At 38.2% G+C, this 26306-nt stretch overlaps 2 protein-coding genes and 1 long non-coding RNA gene across 25 annotated transcripts in view; 2 read left to right on the forward strand and 1 right to left on the reverse strand.

Annotated features, from left to right (window-relative positions):
- LOC111930057 (uncharacterized) overlaps positions 1-1040 on the reverse strand; it is a 43987-nt gene extending 42947 nt beyond the window's left edge. The window contains exon 1 of the long non-coding RNA XR_015288527.1: positions 952-1040. This is a non-coding gene — a long non-coding RNA (uncharacterized LOC111930057). The remainder of the gene's footprint in view (positions 1-951) is intronic.
- G2E3 (G2/M-phase specific E3 ubiquitin protein ligase) lies at positions 1025-22784 on the forward strand. Of its 23 annotated transcripts, none has more exons than XR_015288525.1 (18): positions 1038-1131; positions 3808-3863; positions 5354-5451; positions 7277-7378; positions 8915-9039; positions 10108-10273; positions 10950-11056; positions 12099-12215; positions 13026-13150; positions 13257-13389; positions 14035-14157; positions 15322-15484; positions 15557-15632; positions 16273-16454; positions 16609-16781; positions 18036-18235; positions 18741-19278; positions 20880-22784. XR_015288525.1 is itself a non-coding variant. In XM_086894784.1 (17 exons), the coding sequence occupies exons 2-17, from the start codon at positions 3827-3829 to the stop codon at positions 18971-18973; spliced, it is 2160 nt and encodes a 719-aa protein (XP_086750910.1). In that variant the 5' UTR covers positions 1038-1131; positions 3808-3826; the 3' UTR covers positions 18974-22784. The 23 variants fall into 23 exon arrangements, 12 of the variants coding, with proteins under 12 accessions (XP_086750906.1, XP_086750910.1, XP_086750915.1 ...); XR_015288524.1 differs by having other exon boundaries at positions 1064-1195; XR_015288526.1 differs by having other exon boundaries at positions 1079-1257; positions 15322-15373; positions 22636-22784.
- A 499-nt stretch (positions 22785-23283) lies between these two features.
- SCFD1 (sec1 family domain containing 1) overlaps positions 23284-26306 on the forward strand; it is a 48528-nt gene continuing 45505 nt past the window's right edge. Inside the window, exon 1 of the mRNA XM_086894793.1 lies at positions 23284-23385. Within this exon, the coding sequence (XP_086750919.1) occupies positions 23355-23385 (31 nt within the window). The 5' untranslated portion in view covers positions 23284-23354. The remainder of the gene's footprint in view (positions 23386-26306) is intronic.

The following is a 26306-nucleotide window of genomic DNA, read 5'->3' on the forward strand; positions in this document are numbered from 1 at the left end:
GCTGGAAGGATTAACAGCTGTTTAACATGCAAGACTTGGGCAACACACAGAAGGTAGGTAAGCCCCAGACACACAAACCCAGGAGGAAACCGAGACTGTGACAAAGACCAGGCCTCTGATAGGCCACTGAAGCAAACATTCCATCCCATAGAGATTAAACTGGAACTTTTTAACTGATGAGGGGGAAAGATGATAACATATTTGTCAGGAAAGAACAAAGTCATTATGGGGTATTTCTGGGTGTTTATATGACTGCGCAAAAATGCTTTAGAGATGTTTAGGGAAACGGGTGTGATGAAGGTACATTATAGATGAGCAACCACAGGAAAACAGAGAGGCAGTGGGACACTGGGGCCAGTTGTGTGAAAACAAGCTGCAGGTCACCACACCTGCCTGGCCAACTCCAGGTTCCAGATAAACTCTCTGTTCTGTCTGTGTGCCGCCAGAGAACTCCCAGCCAGGGCAACTGATCTGGGATCTAGCCTGGAGATCTGCAGAGACTCCGGGCTCAACAGCTAAGTTTCCAGGGGGGATAAAGGTCTGGAGCAGGTACTGGAGAGACCAGCGCGGGTAGGGCGGGGATGAGCGGAGGGAGCCGCTCTCGGCAGGGCCCAGCGGGTGGGTGTTGAGCTGACAGCCGCTCGGCCTTCCACCGCCCGGGCCTCGGCACGGCCGCTCTGCTGCACAGGCAAGGAGCGCTCGCCAAACCCCAAAGCCTCTGCAGTGAGCTCCCTTGTGACACAGTGCACCACCGGTGGCCTCCCAGTGGAAACACATCAGTACAAACATCAAATACAGAGCTTCACTGAGAAATCCCATTATTGCAGCTGCCGGGGGGGAAAAGGGTCAGCACGGCTTTACACTGTTGCAGCTTCGGCCCCCTGAGAACAAGCTGCAGAAGACAGAAATTAAAAAAAAAAAAATAATAAAGCCAAACCCTGGATTTCTTACAAAAACCGCAACTTTTTGTTTCCTTAGGTAAATCCTCCACGAGAGGCTTACGGGGCGGCTGCCCGGTGTTCCCGGGCCGCTGGGCGGGGCGGGCCGTGCTTCCGGCAGGGGGCGGATGTTGGCGTTTGAATCGGCCGTCGGTTGGCGCGCGGTGCGGCCCGGCCCGGCCCGGTGAGAGCGGTGAGTGCCGCCCTCGGGGCTCCGCGGCGGGGACAGGCCAGTGCCGCCCGGCCCGGTGCGAGCGGTGAGTGCCGCTCTCGGGGCTCCGCGGGGGGGACAGGCCAGTGCCGCCCGGCCCGAGGCCAGGCAGGGCGGCGGGGCCCTCCAGGGGCTGTGTGAACTGCCGGGGCAGGGAGGCGGGAGCCGCTTCATTCGCCGCGCGCTAAGCGACGAGCCGCAGCCTCCCAGCCCGTGCTTTGCGGAGCCGCCGCCGCTTGGCTCCCGCCGCTCGGAGCGGCGGAGCTCCGGGAGTAGCTAACAAAACGTGCTCCCTCTTGCCACCACGCTAGCGGGAGACGGGCGGCGTCCTGGGGAGTGTGGCACGGGAGGCGAGCGGGCGGGCGTCGCGCACCGGCCCTGCCGCGGCCCTTGTGCCGGGCGGCGGTGGCGGCTGAGCCTGCGGGGGGGACGCGGCCCTGAGCCCCCATCCTCGGCTCCGCGGGACGTGCACCTGGAGGTCCCTCCGTGGGGAATTCAGGACATACAGGCTGTACGGGTGGCTTCGGGAGAGTTCCTTTGTTATTGTGCTGGGGAAAACGTGTGCCTGATAGATTGGTGCCTCTTGGGGCTGGCTTTGTTTTTTTCCTTTTCAACCTCTAGTTAAAAGACTCTTGAAATGCCTTACGTTATGGAGCAGTAAAAAATTACAGAATTAACAAAATCTAAACACCCACTCAGGACTTTTCTAGCATGTTTAGTCTAAGTAGATACATTTTATTTACATGGGTTTTCTAGACACTGGGCGATAATGTGGTAGTTCCTGTCTTGCGAACAGATTAATGCGGAATTGCTTTGTTCCTGTGAAAAGCCCCAGAGGACTTATGCAGGGGGCCTCAGTGGTTGATCCGGGTATCTTTTAACTTGTAAATTCGAACTTTGGGTTTGTTTACCTGTAAGAATTTGAGAAAAGTAGAGGGAATTGCGGGTGGGGGTGGTGTAGCGATTTCTTTTTTCCTTCTATTTTGCTGGAGCTAAGGAAAGGTGGGAAGGCGATTTTCTTGTTTCCAGCTACATAGGTGCTTTGTCCACCTGTAGGGCTTTTTGCAAATAAGATCTCGGGTTGTGTGCCAGTGTGTGGGTAGTTTCTTTGTTGTATTATCGCAGGAGCTTGAGAACGGTGAAGCCATCCTGGGGAAATCCTGAAGAAAGGGAATGTGTGTGAGCTCTGTGCTTGTCTTTTGCTCCCTCTACCTGATAAAGTATAGTTATTCCTTTTTAATTTGGAAAAAGGGAAGTGTGTTTCTGGGAACATGGTAGTCAGCTATTTAATCTGACGGTCAGCGTGGTGTGTCTTTAGGAACTTCTTCATCTAATTTAGTGGTGGTGCTTTTTGGTTTGTTTTTCTTTTAGACTGTTTTTTAGCCAAGGTCCTTTGTGTAACTATTCCAGGTCTCAGTGGCATAGGGAAGTTGTCTTGTGCCTAAGACTTCTGCCTCCCTTCCTTTTTCTTTCTCAAGATTATTGTCTTCTTCCCTAAATCTCCAGTAAAATTGCTACAGTGCTTTCTTTGCAAGAGTTTGAATTAGCCTAAAATTTGTTCCTGAGGCTGATATCTGGTAGTCATCAAAACTGTAAATACTGGACCACAGATAGCTCAGTCTTGTCAGGTTTCTGGTTTGAACCTTGGATTTGTTACTGGCTGCTTCCCTGTTTGCTTCAGCATGCGAGAGGGAGTTGTCTGCCTACCTGAGATCTAGCCTGGAGATGCAGGCCATCACTCTTGATATTTGGCTTGCAGAACTTAGGTAATGCTTTCTTCAGCTTCCGAAGGGAAGGCAAATCAAAGATCTACAGATGTGTTCCTAGAAGGGTTCTGAGAAAGAATAATCATCTTGGTGATGTGGTGAAGAAACTAGGATTATTTGGTTTGGGTTGTTTTTTTCTCCAAGGTGGGCTAGAATAGGATGCATGGTGTGGCACACAGTAAAGGGCAGCTCACGTGATGTTTGAAAGAAATGCAAGTTAGATCAGTGTTTCTAAATAAATTACTTCCCACTTCTGAAGGTAAAATACATTGTCCGACATGGTGTAAATTAAGTTCCCTTGTATGCATGTTCTGGTTTCCTCACCTTTTTAGTTTTTTTTCCTTTGGCATTTTTGCACATCAGGATTTCTCTGATTAGGCCAGGATCCTGCATTCTCCAAACTATAGGAACTCTATTCATAATCACATCACTACACAGTTATATTTTGTTTCCAAGTTTTTTGTATTAGTACAATCTTCATTCGAGCAGAAATTAGAGCTCTTTCCTAGGTTTTCTGTGAACGATTATTTCTGTTGCTTAAAAGAAGTTAAAACTCTTCTGTACAATTAAATTTGTAGATAACTAGCTGTTGCATTGGACTTTATTTTCTATTCTGAAAATAAAATATATTGTTTGTTAGTTTGGGGAAATAGTTAAAAGTTGTTATATCTCTCATTGTTCTATGAATTTTTTTTCTGGACAATTGCATCCTGCTTTCTGAATCCCTATCTCATAATAACAGTTGAATTATTATGTTCTTTTATCATAATCCCACTTTTAGTATATTGAGTTTATGAGGGGGTTTTTTTCAGTTTTAAATAAAACAAAAGAGGTGTATAATGTTTATTAATGCACTGGTTGTATTTAATACTTTGTTTCTTTTGCATGACAGACAGCCAGAAGAACTCAGGATGAGTAAAACAAATAATTTTGATGTTCAAAGCACATGTGAGTAAAGTTTTCATCAAATAATTTCAGAAAGATTTAATCTGCATATATAATGCTAGTTAGAACTTGTTTTATTTGGGTTCAAAGAGCAGTTGAGTTTCCAGTAGTCAAGTTACTGTGTCTAATTTGAGGCTCTTCAGTACAAGCAAGACAAGCAGGTCCTGAGAGGGTTCAGCAGAGGCCACAGAGATTTAAGGTATGGGGCATTTCTCTCATGAGGAGAGACTGTGGGAGCTGGACCTGTTTAGTCTGGAGAAGATTGAGAGGGGATTTTGTTAAGGCACAGAAATATCTCAGAGGCAGGTGCTGAGAGGATGGTGTCACTCTTCAGTGGTGCCCAGCAACAGGATGAGGAGTAGTGGTCATGAACTAAAACAAAAGAGCTTCCCCCTCAACATGAGAAAGAGCTTCTTTACTCTGAGGGTGGCAGGGCACTGGAACAGGCTGCCCAGAGAGGTCATGGACTCGCCCTGTCTGGAGACATCCAAAACCCACCAGCAGGTCCTGTGTCGCCTGCTCTAGGCGGCCCTGCCTTGCAAAGAAAGGGTTGGACCAGGTGATCTCCAGAGGTCACTTCCAACCCTAGCCATTCTGTGAAATTGTATTGGAGCCACCACTTGTTTCAGGAAAAAGAAATAACTTACAAACTTCCTTGGGTTTGTTTGCAGTAATTAGACTATTTTAAAATAGTATTTTCTGCAGATGTTTTAAGAAGGTAACCTTGTGAATTTAGCAGCCAAATCACACAGAGCTGTGTTTGAGATGTAACTTCCAGGACTTTCTTAGGCTGAAGCAGTAACCCTATTCTTGTTATTACTGTGACTGTTCTTAATCTTAGAATATTTTAAATGTATTTTATACATCTACTAGGAATTAAAGGGAAGCTATTAAAAGTCTATGGAACTATGATAGTGGGCCAGAAACTCCAGTAAGTGGGAAATCGTCAAAGTTTTAGTTGAATGCAGTGTTGTCTCAAATTGTTAAATGTTTTTAAAAGCAGTGGTAGCAAATGACTTGGCATCATTCACATGCTTATCACTAAGGTTATCATATAGGTAGACAAAGAAATGGCTGATTCATGGATTCAAACATGAGGATGACTTCATGTGTAGTACTTAAAACAACTAGATGGGATTTCACATGCACCTGGATATTGTTGGCCATTTCATAATTCTCTTTGGTTGTTTTGGGAAGAATATTTCAATTGGGAGGACAGTCTGCTTGTGAATTTAGCTTGGCTGATAGACCACTCCTGCATCAGCAGGCTGGTGAAGTATTTTCTTCCTGGTAACTGGAGGGGGAAGAAATAGTGCATTCTTCTGTATCTATGATAAAATTCAACATTAAGAAAAGTGATATCTACTGTCCTGTATCCAGAAATCTACTTGAAGATGTGTGTGATTAAAAGAGGTGAAAGCTACTGCTCTGTAGCTGATCAGTAGTAATTCCAGTACACTCACTGTGGTTATAAACATGGTTCTGTATTTTAGTTTGTGTTCTCTGTGGACGGACAGATGACTGCCCTGAAAAGTATGGAGAAAAAAGGACCTATGTGGAATACAATCTCACTGTTCATTATTACTGTTTGGTAAGTGTATGGTATTGATCTTGGACTTTCCTGTTTTATCTGAAAAAAAAAGGTGCAACAAGTATTTAATACTAACACGCTGTTGTAACAATTTTGTTGCTATGAAGCTTGAAATGTGGGCTTTAACTCATAGCCTCGTAGTTGTCAGGTGCAGCAGATGAAATAAGTAAATCCTAACAAGCCTTTATTCAAAGCTAAATTCTGTTCATGGTCCATTTAAAGGAATTCATTAATTCTCCCAACCTATCATAGCAAATAGCAGTGAAGGTACATGTTAAGACAAAGGGAACAGTAATATTGTAACACTTAAGTCCTAATTTTCAGTTAAGTTAATGTACACTCTTGATCACATTAGTACAGTTTCACTAATTAGTAGAAGTTCTTAATTTAAACAAAGCTGTGGATATAACCTGCAGCTTTTGTTGTCACCCTTGACATTTTCCAAGATTCATATTCTTAAAGGTATACTTAAACTACCTCTCAAACTTTAAATTTTTGCAGGTCTTTAGACTAATACTACTTTACAAAAAAAGTATTTTGTTTATTAATAAATATAATTTGAATTGTTCTCCCCAATTTTAAAATAAGTGCCAAGTATCAAAAGTAATATAGGATGTACGTTTTCTCAAAAAGTTCTTTAAAGAGTGTTGATTGTAGATGGCTTAATAATTTGGATAGGGAATTCTTTAAAAACTAAGGAGAGTGGAGGTTTTCTTAAGCTACATAAAGATAGAAATATTTGGTTTTAAATAATTTTTAAGCAGCTGTAAGAAAATAGAAGCAATTACACCATGTTAGTGGTAATTTTGTTTCCTATATAAGGCCATATCAAATAATAAGAAAAAATCCTATCCTAATGAACAGCTAGGAAAAATCATGCATGCAAGACTGAGCCTTAGGACTTATAAGGTATTTTAACTCCAGGAAGCTCATCACAGTATCTTTTACATTTTTTCGTCCCTACTTCTTTTAAAAATGAGCAAAGCCCTGTGATTTTACTTAAATATAGTGTATGTTATATTAGAAAAGAGTTCTACAAAGAGGCACATTAGTGACAGTTTAATTATTCTTTTCCAAATGTCTCACAGTTGGAAGAATATATTTAATTGGTTTGGGTATATAATCTTACATTTATTTGAGTAAAATATTGATAAAACTAGTTTCAATGGTGCTATGTTGAAATTATAAAATGAGATTCTAAAGAATATAGACAGCATCAAGTTGTGAAACTCTTCAGTATTTGAAGATTGTAATGTAGCTGCCTAACTTTAAATTATCATCAGGCTCTTCTGATTTGCCTAGTTACTTGATTCTGTGTTTATTTAAATCTCCTCTAAAGTGAATTACTTTTCCTCTTAGGTGACACTTCAGTACAGTTACTTCCTACTGTGCTTCATTATCTCCACAGCACAATTGTCATTTATATTAACTAAGCTAATTTAATTTTACTTCCTCTGAAGGTTTATATGCTGAAAGTAATTGTTTGACAATTATCTGAATAGTCAGTGTATTTTGCCTTCCTTTTTGAAGTATACAATCTCAGGCCCTACAGTACTATACAATACTTTGATATATTTGTTATTAAATATTTGACATACTTGTTTTTCATTTTACTGGTTATTGTCATGTCACACAAAAATGTGCTTTTTTATATAAATACAAAAATTTATTTTATTATAAAATGTTTTTATGTCAGGTTTTTAATCATTAAAATGTTTACATGTGAGCTTTTTTAGACTAAACTCTAACTTGACAAGCACAGTGTATGTAACTTTAAATCTTCAGGTTAGGTGGATATTTTAAAATACTTAATTTGTTTTTGTAGTTGATGTCAAGTGGCATTTGGCAGAGGGGTGAAGAAGATGAAGGTGTAGATGGATTTTTAATCACTGATATTAGAAAAGAAGTAAATAGAGCTGCAAAACTGGTAAGAATGATGTCTTTGGTATTTACAAGGGGAAAAAAGTAACTTTTAAGTGCTCTTAGTAGTGCCTTTGGGGTTTGTTTTCTTCCTCCAATGTACAATGTGCTGAGCCCACTCAAGCACCTGAATTTTGTTTAAGTAACAAATATATTTAATTTGTGGAAGCCACAAGGGGAAAAAAAAACCTGCAGAAATTGTAATGATCCACCCTTAAAGGGAAGGAAGCACCTAAGGTTCATAAATGATCATTGGGCAAAAAGAGTGACAAAAGTCAGAGGCTCCACTAGAGATCAGAAAGTTTTGTTGGTCAATTACACACTTGGCATGAAACTGGCCTGGGCTTTGTTGAGGGGACACCTTTTTAGGATAGGTTTCTCCACCCCAAAGGCAGATTTCTTGCCTTCTATGTAAATTAGTTATAATGAGTAGTCTGTTCTTTCAGGCCGTTCTGGAAATGGGTTGGAGGGCTTTGGGGGTCTAAATCCTACCCTATAGTCCATGCCTGCTTCCTGCCACAAGTTCCTCTGCTTGTGCTGTGTTGTGGTTCTTTCTCATAGCAAAATGAATCTGCCTGGCCCTCTGCTCCAGTGAAGTCTTGTTCTTTCTCACAGTATTGTCCTTGGTTATCACCAACAGTTCTCGTGTGTTACTGCCAGCAGTCCCTGGTTGACTCCAGAGCCATGTGGTTATCAGTGTTTGAGATATGCACATTAGCCCCTTGTCCTCTGGGAACCAAGAGCTCCAAGGGTCTCACTTTGCAACACTGTTTATGGGGTCACGAGAATGGGCTTTAATTACAGTAATTTTCCGTCCTGACTGCAATTTGAGTTGGTAACTTTCTCTGAAGTTTCAGTAACAAAAATACTATTCCACTTGGGTTGTTATTGAGGCAAGGAAAATAAGTTTCCAAGACTGTCTGTTATAAAACAGGAGCTCATTAGTACCTGTTAGTTCCTGGGAACAGACAGTGTTTCTGGTGAGCCTTAAGAAAGGCTTAGTCCAGTGCAGTTTGTTCAGGTTGAAGCCTAGTGAACATTTCTGAGATGACAGTGTGGCCTGGATGCTTCATTTACAATCCATCCCACAACTGAAGTTAGCTTCCCTGGGCCTCTACAGTTTGCAACTATTCTGATTCCTTGGGTAAGCTGCACAAAAATAAGAGTGAATTGAACCTTCATAATACCTCATGACATTGTGCTGAGCTTGAAGTTGACAATAAATAATTATAGATGCCTATATATAAGTATATATATGTCTATGCCTATTATACCTGTATAAACTATAGGTACTGGTAAAATAATTTGTATTTTATCTTATATGTCACAAGACAATATGCATATAAACCAATACATAAAGTCTGTGAAATAACTGCATATGCTTACTCTTTGTAGCAGAGCTAAACCACATTAGTCTTGTCACAGTTTTAATCTATTAGCTACTATTCTTTCTTACGCTTGTTGTAACTTTTGTATTGAATTCCTTTGATTTTACATGTATTTAAAATGTTAATATTCTGTTTCTGAAAAAAATTATTTCTAGAAATGTAATATCTGTAAGAAAAAGGGAGCTTCAATTGGATGTGTAGCTCCTAAATGCAAACGAAGTTACCATTTTCCTTGTGGGCTACAAAGGGAATGCATTTTCCAGTTTATGGAAGACTTCAGGTGAGTTTTGGGACTTTGTTGCTTTTCTATTTTCAATTTATCATATTTATACAGGAGGTGACTTGGGTTTCTTTCATGGCTTGTTTTTGGATAGGCTGATAGTTGCAAATGGCATCAGATTATCTAGGAAACATACCCAATTTGTGGAAGACATGAAAGTCAAACAGTTGTATTGCATACCTAATATTTATGAGCTCAGTTCTCAACACTTTTAAATACATGACTTTATGATTCTACAAGTACTTAAGTTGTTTATAAAATTGAGCAATAAATTCTGAACTCTGAAATAAACTGCATAATGGTTGATTTGGGTTTTTTGTTTGCCAGTCTCCTGTGCCTTTGTTGAAACGGCAGATCTTTGGCTACCTGTATCTCTCAACAGTCAAAACACAGTGTCTGCCATCTTGTTGTTTCCAAGTTATTTGGAGAAGTACTGCAGGGGAAATGGTCTTAATATAAAATGTTTTGTTTTCTTTTACTGTCATCTGTCTAGCATCTTGTCTGTAGTGAAAATACTCTCGAGTGCATTATCCTTCTTATTGTGAGCTGAGTTTGTAGGGTGGGTGGACTGAAGCCTGGCAGGCACTTAGTAAAAACAACTTGCATTACCACAAGTGCATGTAAAGATAAGGCATTTTCAGAAAGGTTTCTTCTAGAACTGTGTTTCTTGGATGTCGTGGTATGGAATATCCCTGAGGCCAGTTTGGGTTAGCCATCCCAGCTGTCTCACCTTCTAGTTCCTTGTGCATCCCTAGCCTGCTTACTAGTGGGGAGGGGTGAGAAACAGAAAAAGTCTGGACTCTGTTCAAGATCTGCTGGGCAATAGCTGAAACATCACCGTGTTATCAACACTGATTTCCTCACAAATCCAGAACATCACTGTACAAGCTACTATTAAGAAATTCAACTCCAGCCTAGCCACAACCAGTGTGTCTGTATTTTTTGCTTGTTGCATAGCACTTACTCATGAAAAATGGATTAATAAATTAATTTTACTGTCTCCAAATTTTATGAAGAAGGTTCTTAAAATGTTATTTTGTTAAGGGAACTATAAATTACTCTTTTTAGATCTTACTGTTGGGAACATAGACCAGTCCAAACATTTACGGATAAAGAATCTAGAGAAGCTTCACAGTGCACAATATGCCTGGATTTGGTTGAACATCTTCCATTGTACACTGTATTGAAAAGTCCTTGCTGTAAAAATGCTTGGTTTCATCGAGAATGCTTGCAGGTAATACAGGTTCTCCATTTAATTCTTTTTGCATCCATGGAGATCACATTTCTGTTCAAAAATAATGGAACAATTGCTTACTGTTAAGTGTACGTAGTATGTATGTAGTATACTAGGTTTGAAGAACAGTGCTAAAATTGTGTTATGGACACAAAAGGATTTTGAGTTTTTAACGCTATTAATTTTCCTTCCCCTGTGGCCCCTCATGTTTCTGCATGTATGGTACATACTTCATGCCTTTACTACTTTTAGGAAATGAAGTTCAACCTACATAGTTGCTTTCTTGCAGGTCATTATGTGTAGAATCTGAGTGCTAAAAATGTAATTTATCCATCCTGAGTTCTCTTTGGCTAAATCCAGGACTAGAAAAAGTTACAACATTCTTTTTGTAAATTTATGCTGGATCTGGAAAGGCTGACTGAAAAGGATAGTGCTTTCATTTATGAACCTTATTCTAGCATATGAGTTCTTTCCTTTAAAGGAAGAGAAAATCCTTGCCATTTGCTTTAATGGCATGTCACATCATGATTGATATCAGCTTTAACACCCATGTCAGGATAGTATCCATGAATGTAATGCGTGTCAATATTAAGACATAATTTATTGGCATCTTAAGGATAGTAGTAATTCAATAATTGGTTTGGTTTCTTTGTTGTGTTTTTTTTTCTTGGCACAGTATCAAGCTTTGAGTGCTGGGATATTTTTCTTTAGGTGCACAGTATGTAATAACAAGGACAGTTTTCAAAAAGAAATGTTGAGAATGGGCATACACATTCCAGAAAGGTAGGTAACTTTGTTAATGATTTGTTTCCTGTATAAAAACTTTGATAGACTGTTACAAACATTTATTTTATTCTGCGAACTTCAGCTATTAATATAAACGTTGGTTCTACCTTTGATTATAGAGTTATTCAGTTTGGTAAGGAGTAGCCTGTTTTCTTTTAGATATGCATAAGAACTGGAAAAGGTGAAGTTAGTTATCTCAAACATGTATCAGGAATCTCTGAAAAGTCATTTTTAATGCCATAATTCAACTTAAACTCTAAACCCAATTAGAAGAGAAAAGCGCTTCTTAAATACCATAATTTTTCCTTAACAGAGATTGCTGAGAAGTGTTATTTTCTGTGCCCAAGTTTAATTATCTGAATTTCTGTCAAGACAGAATTGTAATTGACTGATTACTCAGCTGTACAACTTCTATCTTCTGCCAAGGGATTGCAAAGGTTGTTAGTATAATAACTGCTTCCAAAATTCCAAACTGTTTTTCCTGTTTCTATCACCTGATGAGGCTCAAAATATGACAGAAAGAGATCAGAATGATGTTTCTTTGTTAGAAGTATTATTCCGTAATAACTATTAGTCTCTTCAGAGAGCACTATTAATTCCCTCTTGAAACAAAAGCTTAAGATTCTGGAGAGGAAGAGGACTCAAAATAATTGATGAACTTTGCCATATGGGCCTGGAACATTCTGAGTTACCATTTATAAAACCAGTTTCAGCAGTAACTTGAGTGGGCTGCCTGAACAAATCTTTGTTTTCTGTGAGAGAAAAAAGGGACAGAGACAGAGCAAACATGCACTAAGGTCATGTGAAAAATAATAAATACTTGAGATCAAAGTAACTTTATGGAAGAAAAAGTACATCTGTATTTTATAGACTTTTCTTCCCCCTCTGTTACCTAGAAACCCGTCTGTTACATAGAACATGATGTGTTTGAATTATATTCATATGTTTATTGCATATATCTTTTTTTGAAATACAGAGTAACCCATTGAAACAATCAGAAATAATTGTTTTGATATCCAGTCGTCTGCCTTGTTTACAGGGATGCATCTTGGGAACTTGAAGAAAATGCATATCAAGACTTGCTGCATTGTTATCAACACTGTGATGTTAAAAGATGTCTCTGCAAGAAAGGAAGAGACTATAATGAACCTGACAGGTATGATACTTTAGCAGGAAAGTACAACTTAGGATGAAATAGTTTTTAGACATGTGTTGCTATTTATCAATATTATTTTTATTTACTTAAATGTCTTGATATTTTTCAGCATCAGGTTTTAATGTCAAACAAACACACTGTACAGATAGTGTTTGTTTTACTTAATGTAATCATATTTCAATAGTAAATGTCTCTAACTTGAACTGGTTATAAAAGCCATGAAGACCAAATTTAAGGGATTATCAGTTACTTTCTCCTAATTTTATACAGGCTGAAGTAGAATGTGTGCATCACCATAGTATGTGCCTAAATGAATGTTGTGTATGTGTCATTCAGCATTTAATTCAGCAATTTAATAAGTGTTAAAATACTTACAGCCTTTGCAAGAAGTTTTGCTAAAGTAGTAGACTTAGCTTAGTAGTCAGAATGTTTCCCTAGAGAGCTCTCCTTCAAAAGAATTACCATTTGGAAAAGTTGACTGGTGGATACCCATAAAACACAGAGGATTTTGCTGACTAGCAGGATGAGAAGAAAATAGTGCCTTCAATCAGTTGACTCCAGGGCAGGGGAATACTAATAGCCTCATTCAATAAAACTGCTGGAGCATGAGTAGCTTTTTTTCTTGTTGCAGCTAGATAATGAGTACATCTTGTGTGAAAAAAGTCTCCTTGATTAGAGTCAGTACTGCCAGACTGATAAAATTATGTTTTGTTGGTTTAGTGTCTGGATTGCACTTACTATTGAACAGCCTTTGTTTTAAGTAGCCTTATTCATCTGTATAATTGTAAATACCTAAGCTTTTCCTTTTAGTAAATGGGAAATAAAGCGTTGCCAGTACTGTGGTTCTCGTGGGACTCATTTGGCCTGTTCATCTCTGAGGTCATGGGAGCAAAACTGGGAGTGCATGGAATGCAGAAGTATCTTTGCAAAATCAGGTAAAATATGGGTGCGACAGTGATTTCTTAAATGACAACTTTAAGTTATGTAAACATACTTTACAACTAGCAAATTCATTAAATTAATAAAATGTAATCAATACAGGGAAGTATAGCAAACGGAAAAAGCGTGCTTTGGCTACCTCTGAAAAGACAAATGGAACAACTTGTTTGCTGGAAGAGCCACCTCCAAAGTCCCCTCGGCAGTCATCTGGATCTCCATGCAATTTTCTGCTCCAGTGTGTAATTTTCTGTTTTCTCACAGAAACTGATTATTGCATAAAATACTTAAACATGAGAAAATGATGGCTTATTCTGTAGGAGAATCTTATATTAGATTGCAAATTGAAGTTTTCTGAGTAAGCCATGAACTCTGGAAATTTGTTATAGTTATTTGGATTTGGTGGCAAACCACTTTTTAGTTTGGTAAAGATAAATTCTTGTCAAAGGAATTTTAACCATTTAGTGGTAGCTTAAGAGTATACAAATGGCAAAGCTTTAAGTTTGCTTATTGGTATTTTTTCCATTTTAATACTGTTCTAGAAGTCTGACTTAAAGGTGTTCATAATAATGTTTTCCATTGCTGTAATAAAACTTTTCAAGTTTGTAGAAACTAATATTTTTAGTTTTTACTTATTATGTCAGTCAGGACTTTCATCTGATGTATGAGATGCAACTAAAAACATCCCAAGACCACAGTGTATTAAACCACAGAATTGTTATATTTTAAATGGTAGTTCAGACACCAGTGGACTTGATGAAAATGAAGATAAAAATGAGATTCAGTACTGATTTAGGGGAAAACTATATTGCTACCTAGAGATAGGAAGTGTCCATGCATTCTTCAGTTGTATCTCTTCTTAAAATACTCTTTTGGCTTATAGATCACCAAAGATAATGTGCCAGAACTTGTCACCTTGCTCACACCTAGAATTTCCAGCATCCAACAGAGTGACAATGTCCTTATCTCCAGTGATGTCAAACAGGAACTGGTCCCTGAGGCACAGGTATTTCTTCTATTTTTCTTATTTTGAAGAGTAATCTAGCTCATGGCTTTATACTCTATTTCCTACAGAACATGCAGGAGGGTTGGGGGAGGTCTCTGTGTGTGCATTTGTGTATATACAGTATCCATATGTGTTTGTGTGCATATACGGTATCCAGATATATTTCTCTGTGTGGTTATATTCAGTATGCATATATATTTGTGTGTGTCCATATGTATATAGTCACTGCAAAAATGAGTATACACTTAAAGCCTGAAGTCATAGCTTGAGAAAGGCTTCTGCTAAATGCTAGAGGAGTGTGAGGAGAAAGGAATGAAACCTACTGAGAATTTTTAGATTAGATAGTGAGAGCATCAAAACCCAGAAATGCGTATTTGTCCTTACTGATGCATGGCTAAACATTCTTTAGAAAATATGGAATAAAGAGAATCCTAATTGCTTTCTAATTAGACAGGTCCTAAATTTTAAACGTTTTTGTATTTGTATCATATGAATATTTCATGATTGTACTAAAGACAGTGGTAAAACAACATGTTTTAATATAGAATATTCAGTTTAAGGACATAAAATTCATTATCCTCTTGTGAGTAATTAATTTATGGATTCTACCTGATGTGCTAAAAATTCTGATGAGGGAATAAGTTATTTCTAGGAGATGCAGTATTTGGGATAGTTTTGGTTGGAAGCTAGAAAACTAAGAAAACATCTTGCTTTTTTAAGTGAGAACTTTCTTCCTACTCAAATATATTTTTTTATTATAGTGACAAAGATTGTTCTCATTTGGTTGCAAAACATCTTTAACGTAAAATAAGCTCTTCAATTTCTTACTTGTTTCAAGTTGTTTAAATGTCAGCTCATTGTGTGAGAATTATTTGGCACTGTGTTGGAGTTACTGAATTAAGAAAATCATAATTTGTTTTATGCCAGGGTAATTATTTCTACCTCCTTTTTTCAGTTCTTAGAGGTATTTTAAAACTTGCCACTACAGTGTCAAAATTTTTTAAGGCTATACTAAATGTTTTACTATTAAAATTCAGCCAATACCTGAATGTGCCACAGTGTTCAGAGAAGTGTTCTTAATAGACTACTAAAATGTTTTTTTGTGTAACTTGCTAATTATGAATCATAACATTTCATCTGAAAATACATGCTGTTTTCTTGTAGGCATTTAAGAAAGCAAAGATGGGAGGCTTGTAATATACTGAAGGAGTTAAAGGTACAAGTTAAAACAAAAACAACAAGACTTAACATCAATGCAGAAAATATTTGGAGTAGTGCTTTAAAAGGATTTAGGCAGCGCATTTTTAGTCCTACAAACACTATTGAAGTAAGTTTCTTAAACTGCAAAAATAAATCGAAGACAAAAACTTCTGCTGCATCAAAACATCATTTCTTCCAGTTATTAATGCATCACCTTCAGAATTCATCATTGTTTGAGGGCTCTTCTGGAAAGAATTTGTCCCTTGATTTTCAAGGTAATTAGTTGCTTTATTACTGAGAAGTGTATAGGTTAAAATATTTTTTAATCTTCAGCCAGTATGAATGTCAGTTCAAAAGTACAGTCCTGAAGGATAAAAATTGGGGGTTGATTTTTTTTATTTTTTCAATTCTAATGTGGGATGGTGTGTGGATTTGTAATTAAAATTATTGGGGTTGGTTGGAAAAGTTGATGACAACCATGGAAAAACAGCATATAACTAGATTTGGGGCTTTTTTAATTAGTATATTTGTTCTCTTCAAGTGAATTTCTTTCTTGCTGACACACATTCTCTGCTAATTATTTTCCCTTCCTCAAATTTCTAGAACATTATTTCTCATAGCATGCTTCTTCCCAAAGATGCCAAGTTAGTTTCTTTGAATTCTTATGCTTCATAATTAAATAAGCATTGGGTGTGAAGTGGAGGAGGAAGTTCCATCTCCCACACCTTGATAGTGGCTGAAGAGCTGGTGTAAAAAAACGTGGTACTTCTTTGTAAAAATATGGTCTTACAGTTTGAACTACCAGAAGATAGCAAAAGTCATTAAGAAAAAACAGCACTATGACATTTTCTATTAAAAAATGATGATTGGAAATAATTTCTATGTGTATAAATAGAAATATTTTTCTATTTGCAGCTGTAAAAGAGAATCTTTATTTTGAAGCTGGTAAAATGATTGCAGTTTGTCTGGTTCATGGTGGTCCATCTCCTGGGTTTTTTTCCAAAACACTGTTTGATTGCCTTGTCTATGGTCCAGAGAATGTGAAGCCAGTTTTGGAAGATGTTGCTGATGTTGATGTAGCACAAACAATAAAAACGGTAATATGCAATAAGTTTTATTTCTTACTTAAGACTATATTTGGAGATAAAGGACTTACAGAATATCAATTTTGTTGAAATTAAAAAGCTTATTTTTCACATATATGTATACACACATGTAGTAAACAAGTGCCTAACTTATCTTTTTATGCAGATAAAATATGCAAATAATCTGTCCAGCCTACAGTCTACACTACAGGACTGTTGTGAATTCCTTGCTGCTGCTGGATGTTTAAAACCTGTAACAGCTTTGTGTGATAAGAACATGCTGGTGAATGACCTATTGATCTATCATGTAATCAAGAGAATTACTTTACCCTTAGAAAGGTTTGTTTTGTTTGAGTTTTTGAACTTCTTGGTTCTTTTCCTCACTGCAACTCTAAATAATATGTTGCTAAAACTAACTTTCACAAATTCTTACTTACTCTCCATTTAAACCACTGTAATTTTCAGTTAATTAAGTAGCAACTGTTAACTAGGTAGTTAAACCGAAAGACAAATTGTTTCTCTGCATACCTGCTCTGACTTCTCCTTGGTCAAGGCTCCTTTTTCAGCCTTATAATGAAGGCAGATTCACAGTTTTTAAGCTACAGCATCACAAAGACCGTTGCACTATAAAATTTCTCTAGCTTATGTTCAATTCTAATTTGGAATTGTTTGAATTTAGAATATTTACATTTTAGAAATGCTTAGCATATGTTTAAAATTCAGTTGAGTTTTCTTGACTGCTTTGTGTGTGCCATTAGGAGTGCAGTACTGTCAGCAAGTGTTAAGTTGGCCTGTTTAGAACATAAGCATTGAATTGATGTTACTCTGAGGTAATGATGACCTCATTAGCTGGAAAAGTTGCAGCTCTTGACTGTTCTTTGATTGTCTCTGGCCTTACTTCCAATTCACATTCTTCAGCTGCTCTGTAAAAATTTATTGGATACTAATTTTTTCAACAAGCATAACCTGATTTAAACTTCACATATAGTGTTATCTATATCATATCATTGTATCCTATCTAGTGTTATCTGCATTGGACACAGCACTTCAAGTGTGGCCTGACTGATGCTAAGCAGCAGAGAAAGATCATGTCTCTTGAACTGCTGGCAACACAGTTCCTAGTGTGGCCCAGGATGGTGCTGTTTGCATTTGCCACAGACAGAAATAATAGCATGTAAGCACATGCAGTCTTGCAAAAGCCAAGTGAAGGCTGTCTTTTAAGACAACTTATTTTTTCTATTGACAAGGAATTTAAGGTGTTTTCCAAAGAGCTATTTTTAAGAAAGAGAATTGCTAGGTTTTCACATTAAAGTTAAAAGTATACCTTTTACTTACAGTCTAGTACCTGGAAATAAGGTCTGTTTCGACATATCACTGGTATTCCTTTCATTTCCCCATAAAGCTCTAGAGAAACATTTAGATTGTTAAAATGAGAGTTAAACACATTTCCCAAGACAAAATGAGAGTACTATGTAACCTTTTTGACAAGATTTAGAGACTGGAGATGGGGAAGATTTATTTTATCCCATCTTGCAGCTTTATAAAATGCAGAGATCTGATGTGTGGTCACTCTTTCTTTTTTCCCCCTCCTAGTTTTAGGCAGGGTTTGAAAACTCTTGGCGTCCTAGAGAAAATGCAAATGCACCCGGATGTATTCTCTAGCATATTGTGCCACAAACCCGAAAGACTTTCAGCAGAAACTGTTTGTGATCTCTTTACAATCCATTCCTCATCAGATGTAAATAAAGTTGAAGGTGCTGATTTTTGGATGGGCTATTTGCAAGATGTGGAGAGTAAGTAATTTGATTTTTTTAATTTTTTTTTTTATTTTTAGGGGTCAGTGGTGTAAATAAATCAAGGTTTTGTAGTCACTATCTGTTCCTAATTGTTCTTTCTTTCCCCTCTTTCTTACTAATTGGAATTTTTGAAATTGTTGCCCAAAACCTTAGCAGGGTAAATATCTGAAAAATTTGCTCTAGGATTCCTGTGAATTAAAAAACAAAAATCCAACACACAACCTTAAGAGATACAGAAAAATCCTTTATTAGATAGATTGACTGAATTATTAAAGACCAGTTTTCTATCTTTTTCTTGCAGAAGAGATTCTTGTATTCACTTAAGATTTTTCAGAACTAATTTAAGTTGGTTTTTCTTGCTAAACTTTTTCTGAGGTAGACATATTACTGCTAATTATTCAGCATATTGGTTTGATTGGGTTTTTGTCCACTTAGCACTTAACATGCAGGGTAATGGTTTATGTGCAATAATCAATGATAAAACTTAATCCTATTTTTTTAGGTGGTGAGTCTGTAGTGACGTTGGAGGATATTCTGCTCTTCGTAACAGGCTCCTGTTATATACCATCCATTGGTTTTGATCCTGAACCTACAATTAAATTTTTGCATATAACATATCCCATTGGAAACAGACTTCTTAATTGCTTAGAGCTTCCCATAACAAAGACGTATCAGCAGTTCAAAAATAAAATGGAGCTCACCATCAGGAACACCCTAAGAGCTGAAAAGGAATAAGTATTTTTGCTATTAAACTGAATGTTGGACACTTGAGATTTCTGCAGGATCATCTGCTTTTAATTTACTCCTGTATTTTTGGACAACATACTTTTAGTAATTTTCGACCTTTCCCCCAAAATTATGCTAAAAATTACGTTATGTGGAGGAAGACAATTTCCAAATTTAAAAAAAACCCCAACTTTATCTCCTGAATAATTTTCCTTTTGAAGTTGACTTTAAGAGTCCTCCATCTCTTGCAGAAGTACTTTAAATGTCAGCTTTTGCTGTAGACAGATATGAAATGTTACCACACTCTATAACAGGTAAGTATGTGGATCATATCAAATATTTAGGTAAATTATTTATCAAAAACAAACCAGGTGCGTTTTGAAGACAACTGCTGTATAGCATTGTCTTGTGTAAAACTCTGATGCAGTTCTTCAGTTCCATGTATATTATCTCAGTAATTGATTTGTATATTGATTCATTTGTGTTCTAATGGTTCATAGAAACCTGGGAAAGTTAAAATACTTGTAGTTTCATGGTCATTGTGCCTAGTGCATTCGAGGTCTGGAGAAAACATTGGTAAAATAATACAGCATAAGAAGAAAAACTGATTGAACTTGTGTCTCTGTTTTTAAACAAAATCCTTGACATTTGCACATTTCTGCATTCTGCTGTCATGAATTAATTTTTAATTACTCATAGAGCCAAAATAGTAAACACCAGAAGTTTGTTGAACATGCAACAATAACTGGTCTTTCAAAGTGAAATATATTAGTTAGACTTAATGTTATTGAGTATGAAAGAATAGAAGTCTCTTGCTCATTAGGACATGTAAACTTGTCTTCCATTAAAGTATTTTCATACACCCACATACTAAAGCTTTTCTTTAAACTAAAGGCAGTCAACCATCAAGCTTGTTTGGGTCTGACACTTTTCTAGCTTTTATTCTAAACTCTTCCAATTCAGTCGTAGGCGCATTCTGAGCACTGTAGAAAATATATTTTAGTGCTGCAGTACTTTGTGTAAATGGCCGGGCCATTGAGCTGTGAAAGATAAGTAGTGAAATTCCTATGCAGAAATACTTCAATGTTACTAATGCTTCATCTATGACAGTAAAAGGACATTGAAATACATTCTTTTTAAATGTATGCTGCTCTCTGTTTTGAAATTATACTATTTCCCTCTGTTAGTTTTGACCACTTTGTCCTGAACATAAATTGTGCTATAGATGTAATACAGATACATATGTGTCTGTATGTATGCACATTCTTCAAAATACTGGGAAGTAATCATTCACTTTTTTATTAATATAGCTTGGTTTGAAAATATAAGCAGGATTGCTTTACATTTGAATTCCTTGGCAAGGAAGTACATCCACAGTAATTATAAATGAATAGGTGCTTCTGAAAAAAAATGTAAGAAATTCTAAGGAAATCATTGCAAGTCTTAGATATTTCTCATTACTGAATGCCTGAAACAATCTAATATCATCAGTCTTGTCATTATAAATTTAGGAATACTAGAAATTAAGACAGGACTAGCCGTGGTTTTTGCTTGTTAGCCAAAAGCATATTCAAGTCTCCTTTAAAATAAACATGATCTCTTGGAGAATGTAATTTGACTTGTTTATATATAAGCATTTTCTCAGTGTCTTCTTTTCTCCAATAATACAGTGTTTCTGATCTTTGCATAGTTATGACTCTCATTCTGCCAATAAATTCTTTGTATTCTTACCCTTCACAATGGTCTATTACCATTATAAGGAGAGTGGTTTGGCACAAATTTGTTTACATAATAAGGATTCATATTGTATGTTTGTATTTTTCAAATATGAGTTTCCTGCAGATACTATACTTTAAAAATGATTTAAAAATTATTTTCTTGCCTAGCTAAAGATATATGTGTTCTGTAATGTTAGTCTTCCAGATTTTACAAAACTGGCAAGCAGAGTGTGAGTAATTTTAAAGGACAAGGACTTCTGGTGCCTGCAGTGTCAAGAGAAATTGTTCAGAGCCTGGAACAAAATAAACTGCATTTTAAAACTTTGGATGGAGAAAGAAATAATAAAATAATGTGAATATAAGGCTTCAAAACATTCCTGAAATTACAAAAAATAGAGTTTACACTTTTTATTGCTTTTTACTTTTGAACTCATCAGTTGAAAGGCTTTTATATAAAAGGCAGAACCTAACCTATATGCCAGGTATAAAAAGATGTTAACTTTATAACGAGCTTTTATACAATGCTATATTCAATCACTGAACTTGTAAAATTTCATAGTGCGTAATATTGCTTAAAAGGGTTTTTCTTGCACAGAATTTGTTTCCATTTTCTAATACTGATGTGTACCCATTCAAGACAAGTTGTGTTCTCCTTTTCTGTTGGTTTGATCAGCTCTATCTAGACCCACCAATATAATACTTCATATATTCAAGTTGTATTCCTGAATGTTGCTATGGAAAGGAATTTTCTCATTTTCAGCATTTATTTATATAAACCAGTCATAAATTTATTTGAACTGTTCATTAGAATTCCAATGAATAAGCTAACTTCCAAGCGCAGAATGGCCTCCCTTGTCTTGAAATTGTAAGAGCAATTTATATAGGTATAAGAACCGTAGGTTTTTTACTGTTGTAGCAAATCACTGAAGTGCAATATTATAAATTAAGTTTTCATTTTACATAAATATAACCTGAGGCACACCTAGAAATTAGGGAGGCTGCTTACTTTCAGTATTTCTGTAACACAGGGAGAATAATTGTGTATGCATCAGTTGTGTATTAAATATATTCTTGGAGAAGCTGCATCTTTTATAAAATTTGTCAGTGCCACAAAAGAACTGTTGCAGTATTTTTTTGTGTTTGGCCAAAGAACTTTATCCCACAGTTTCTGCATCAAACCCTTAGTTTTCATCTGGAATCAGCACATCAAATAAGCTATTTTCTAGAGATAATTTTCTACTCAACCATAATATATTAGTATTAGTGGGTTTAGTATGGTCTCCTTAACAATGCACATACATTTAAAAAAAAAACCCTCAAATATTTTAGCTCTGTGTTTGAAAGACCAAGGAATAAGAAATTTCTGTGACTTGCTTTTTTTGCCCATTCAGAGAATGCTTGCCAGAAAACTGTTAACCTTTTTAACTTAAGAGTGAAATATAGTCCAAAGGAGAAAAAATTTGTTCATGCAAATATAGAAGTCTAAACCACTGTGTGCTGCAGATTTGATTATTTTCATTAAGATGTTAAGTCCTGGAATTTGAAAACATGAGGATTTTGAGAGTATTAGTAAATCCTACTCACATTCTGCATATGCATTTTGAAAATAGTATCAAAAAATCTGATTTAAATTTAAATAATTGCAACTTTGAATCCTACAAAACATTCTTTCAAGTTTATATTGCATCTGTTTTATATGGTGAAACATGTTTAAAGCTCAAACTTTACTGTTTCTTATCTAAGGAAATATCTAGTTGGACAAAAGAAAAACTAAAATGCAAAAACTTTTGAAGTGTCAAATCATATGTATAGAGAAAATAATTTTCAAAATGTTAATGTTTGTAAAAAACTAGTCTAACCCTCTGATTTTTGTATTACATAAGCAATGTTCTTTTAAAAATTATGGTATTTAGAATGTTATGCAAAAAAATGTAATTTTGTAAATTTTTTTAGCTCTAACTTGAACTGCAGGGATCAGTGCCTGAACTGTTGCATCTCCAAGCAACGTTTTGCATGACACACGTAGCATCTGTGTTGAAATAATAATAACTATGGGGAACACCGTGTATATGTCCAAAGTGCAATAAAAGGTTAAATATGTAGCTTCCGTGTTTTCATTTTGTTGATTTATGGGTTTTAGCTCTAGAAGTGTTAACACGATTTTTTTTTAGCTTCATTCGTGTACCTGTAGATTTCTATAAAGGTGTATATGGCGTGTTTATCCTGATACCGTTGTGTCCAAAGCTGAGCTGGAGCAAGGGGCTCTTTCCCCGTAAGATTGCTGTAAGTGCGACCTGAGGCAAAGGAAAGCAAACTTGTAACTATATTCCGCTGTGATAACTCACTAAAACTTCATGACTATTTGTAGCTAGCTCCCTGGTTTTGAAACATCAGACATTTCATTTGGTCTTGAGGTGGTCGTATCAAAGGTGTTTCAGTTACTTCTTGAAACTTCAGTCCGAGAGCACAACCTCCCGCCTCCTCTACAGCGAAGCGGTGCACAGGGCGGTCCCCAGGGCGGTCCCCGGCGCAGCTGCCGGCCGGGGCAGAGCCCGGGCCTGTACTGTCCCCTCAGCGGGCGTTCCCGGCTGCCGCGGGGCCGCCCCCGGCCCGCCACGTGTCGCGGCGGCTGCGCAGGCGGGGCGGCGCGGCCGGGCCGGCGGCGCGGGAAGATGGCGGCCGGGATCCGGGAGAAGCAGACAGGTGAGCTCTGCCCGCGCTCCAGCCGCTCGGCCGGGGAGCGGGGCCGGCCGCCGCCGCGCCTGCCGCCTCCCCGCGGGGATTCGCGCCCTCTCACCCGCCTCGGGTCTCCCGGCAACGGGGTGGCGGCCGCCTTCTCCTCGCCTCTGCGGCGGTGGGCTCGGGGCGGCGGGGCTCCGAAGCCTCGGGCCGCAGTTCTCGCACAGGGACCCCGGCCCCGCTTGGGCCCCAGGCCCGGGGACGTGGCCGTAGGTGCCGCCGAGGTGTGGAAGGCGCCCCCGGGGCGGGACTTGGCCGGGCCCGGGCCGTGAGCGGTGCCTTCCCCGCGGCCGTGGGAGCGCACCCTCCGTTTCGTTGCTTTCTTCCCGTGGGAAGGATCGACGGGAAATAGCGTTTAATGGTGCAAAAATAAAGCTGCTGTTGTCACGTTCGTGTTTAGACAATACAGGGGCGTCCGAGCTTGTACTGACCCTCAAGAAATTGAGAATACGATAATAACAACTAAACTAATTGTGCATGAAGGTTTCTGTGAGTAAAGGGTTTCTTATTCAGTCCTTTCGTAGACTTTGCTGAGAGTCCTTAATGGATTCTTCTCTGCCTTGATGCTGCTTCGTAAAGCCTTGAACATACTCCAAAAGCACAGGGTATGTCAGCTCCGTAGTCCTCTACTTCTCTTGCTTGTCGAAGTTGTAGTCAGTAGTTAAGTTGTAATCATGACACTTTCTCCTTGACAACTGCAGTATCTTTGGTGTTATAGAGGATTCTGGATGTATTTAGTTAGCATGAAATAGTTCAAATCATCTGCCTAAAAATCTCAGTTGCAGTCTATATGGACCTTAAATATTTTGCTAGTCTGCTTCATTTTTTGGTACTAGTCTACTTCATTCCTCTGCCATCTACTGTTGATAGTGCTATTTGATGTTCCTCTGAAGTCCTTTATCCATCTTCTCTTTGCTATCTTTCTAATAAAGTGTATTTTCTTTGAGCTCATATTCTGTACAGCTTTATTCTTTTCTATTCTGTTTCACCGTGCTCATAGAATGGTTTGTATTGAAAGGGACCTTGAAGATGATCTCATTCTAACTCTCTGCCTGCTATGGGCAGGAACACCTTTCACTACATCAGGTTTCTTAAAGCCCCATCCAGCCTGGCCTTGCACACTTTCAGGTAGGGGGTATCCACAGCCTCTCTGTACAACAGTTCCAGAGCCTCACCACCCTCATAGGGAAGAATTTTTACCTTATACCTTATCTAAACTTACTCAAAAATAGTTTAAGGCTATTCCCCCTTGTCCTGTCACTACATGCTCTTGTGAAAAGTCCCTCTCCAGGATTCTTGTGACTCCATTTAGGTACTGGAAGGCACTATAAGCTCTCCCTGGAACCTTCTCCAGGTTGAAAAAACCCAACTCTCTCAGCCTTTCCTTATAGGAGAGTTACTCCAACCCTCTGATCATCGTGGTCGTCCTCCTCTGGACTTAATCCAACAGTTTCAAGTTCTTCTTATGCTGGGCCCAGGTGTGGGCACAGTACTCCAGGTGGGATCACACCAGAGGAAAACAGAGGGGCAGAATCCCTTCCCTCACCCTGCTGGCCATGCTGCTGTGGATGCAGCCCAGGGTACACTTGGCTTTCTGGGCTGCAAGTACACATTGCCAGGTCATTTCAAGCTTCTCAAGCACCAACACCCCCAAGTCCTCCTCAAGGTTGCTGCAAATCCGTTTTCTGCCCAGCCTGTATTTGTGTTTGGGATTGCCCTGACCTAATGGAGGAACTTGCACTTGGCCTTGTTGAACTTCCTGAGATTTACACAGGCTGACCTCTCAAGCCTGTCAAGGTGCCTCTGGATGGCTCCCTTCTTTCCAATTTATTGAGGAGAAATTTCTTCATAGAAACGGTTAAACATCAGAGTGAACTGCCTATGGACATGGTAGAGTCACCATTCCTGCAGTTGTTCAGCTGGACATGGCACTTGGTGCTGTGGTCTGGTTGACAAGGTGGTGTCAGTCAAAGGTTGGACTCACTGATCCCGGAGTTCTTTTCCAACCTGAGTGATTCTGTGATTTGGTGGCCACACATAGCTGGATGTCATTGGCAAACTTGCTGCAGGTGCACTCACAGTCCCACTGTCCATGTCACCAACAATTGTTACTAGATTATTTTGGTCAGCTTTTACAACTGAATCCATGTTGTCTTCTGTTAAGGAGGTCTTTTCCAGGGAGCTAGATTCACCAACTAAAGTATACTGGGAAAAAGGTTTCTTATCATTTAGTTACAGTATTACCATGTATGTGCACCATCTGTTGTGACCTTTATCCTGGTTCATAACCAGAATTGTTATTTCATAACAAAAGCATATAATTGTGCAAGCACAGTAAAAACCTGATCCTTACTCCAGAGAACATTCAGCATTAATGTAAATTAAATGTCAGTATGAAGATAAAAAAGGAACTCAGACACTTGCTGAACATTGACATGATTGTCACAGCACATTCAATCACAGTCTGATTACTCTTTCTTAGCAGAGAGTTTATGCCAAGTTTTACTTTAGATTATAAACTCTGCAATGCAGCTGCTTCAGCTCCTGTAGTACCAAAGCATATAACCATACAGCTTTATATAAAATTGCTTATGTGGCTGAAGATGTCAACAGCAGTGTGGGGCCAAAGAATCCAGGAGCAGCCTGTAATCAGCTTTCAGGGCTGCTTCATGGTGTTTAAAAAAGAAATGAAAAAAGTATAAAGCAAGAGCAAGGCTGGAGCCCATCAAGACCCAGCAGTCAGTGCCAGTTTGGATTTTCCCACATTTGTGTTTCACTGCTAGTAATGTCACTTGAAAGGACTGTACACAGGAGGAAGCAGGGCATCAGAAATACTGCCTGGCCACGGATAGATGATATTGGGAAAGCCAGAGTTCTAGTGAGGT

This window comes from Cyanistes caeruleus, chromosome 6, assembly GCF_971803275.1.
Source record: "Cyanistes caeruleus chromosome 6, bCyaCae1.hap1.1, whole genome shotgun sequence".
In the NCBI taxonomy this organism is placed as follows: Eukaryota; Metazoa; Chordata; class Aves; order Passeriformes; family Paridae; genus Cyanistes; species Cyanistes caeruleus.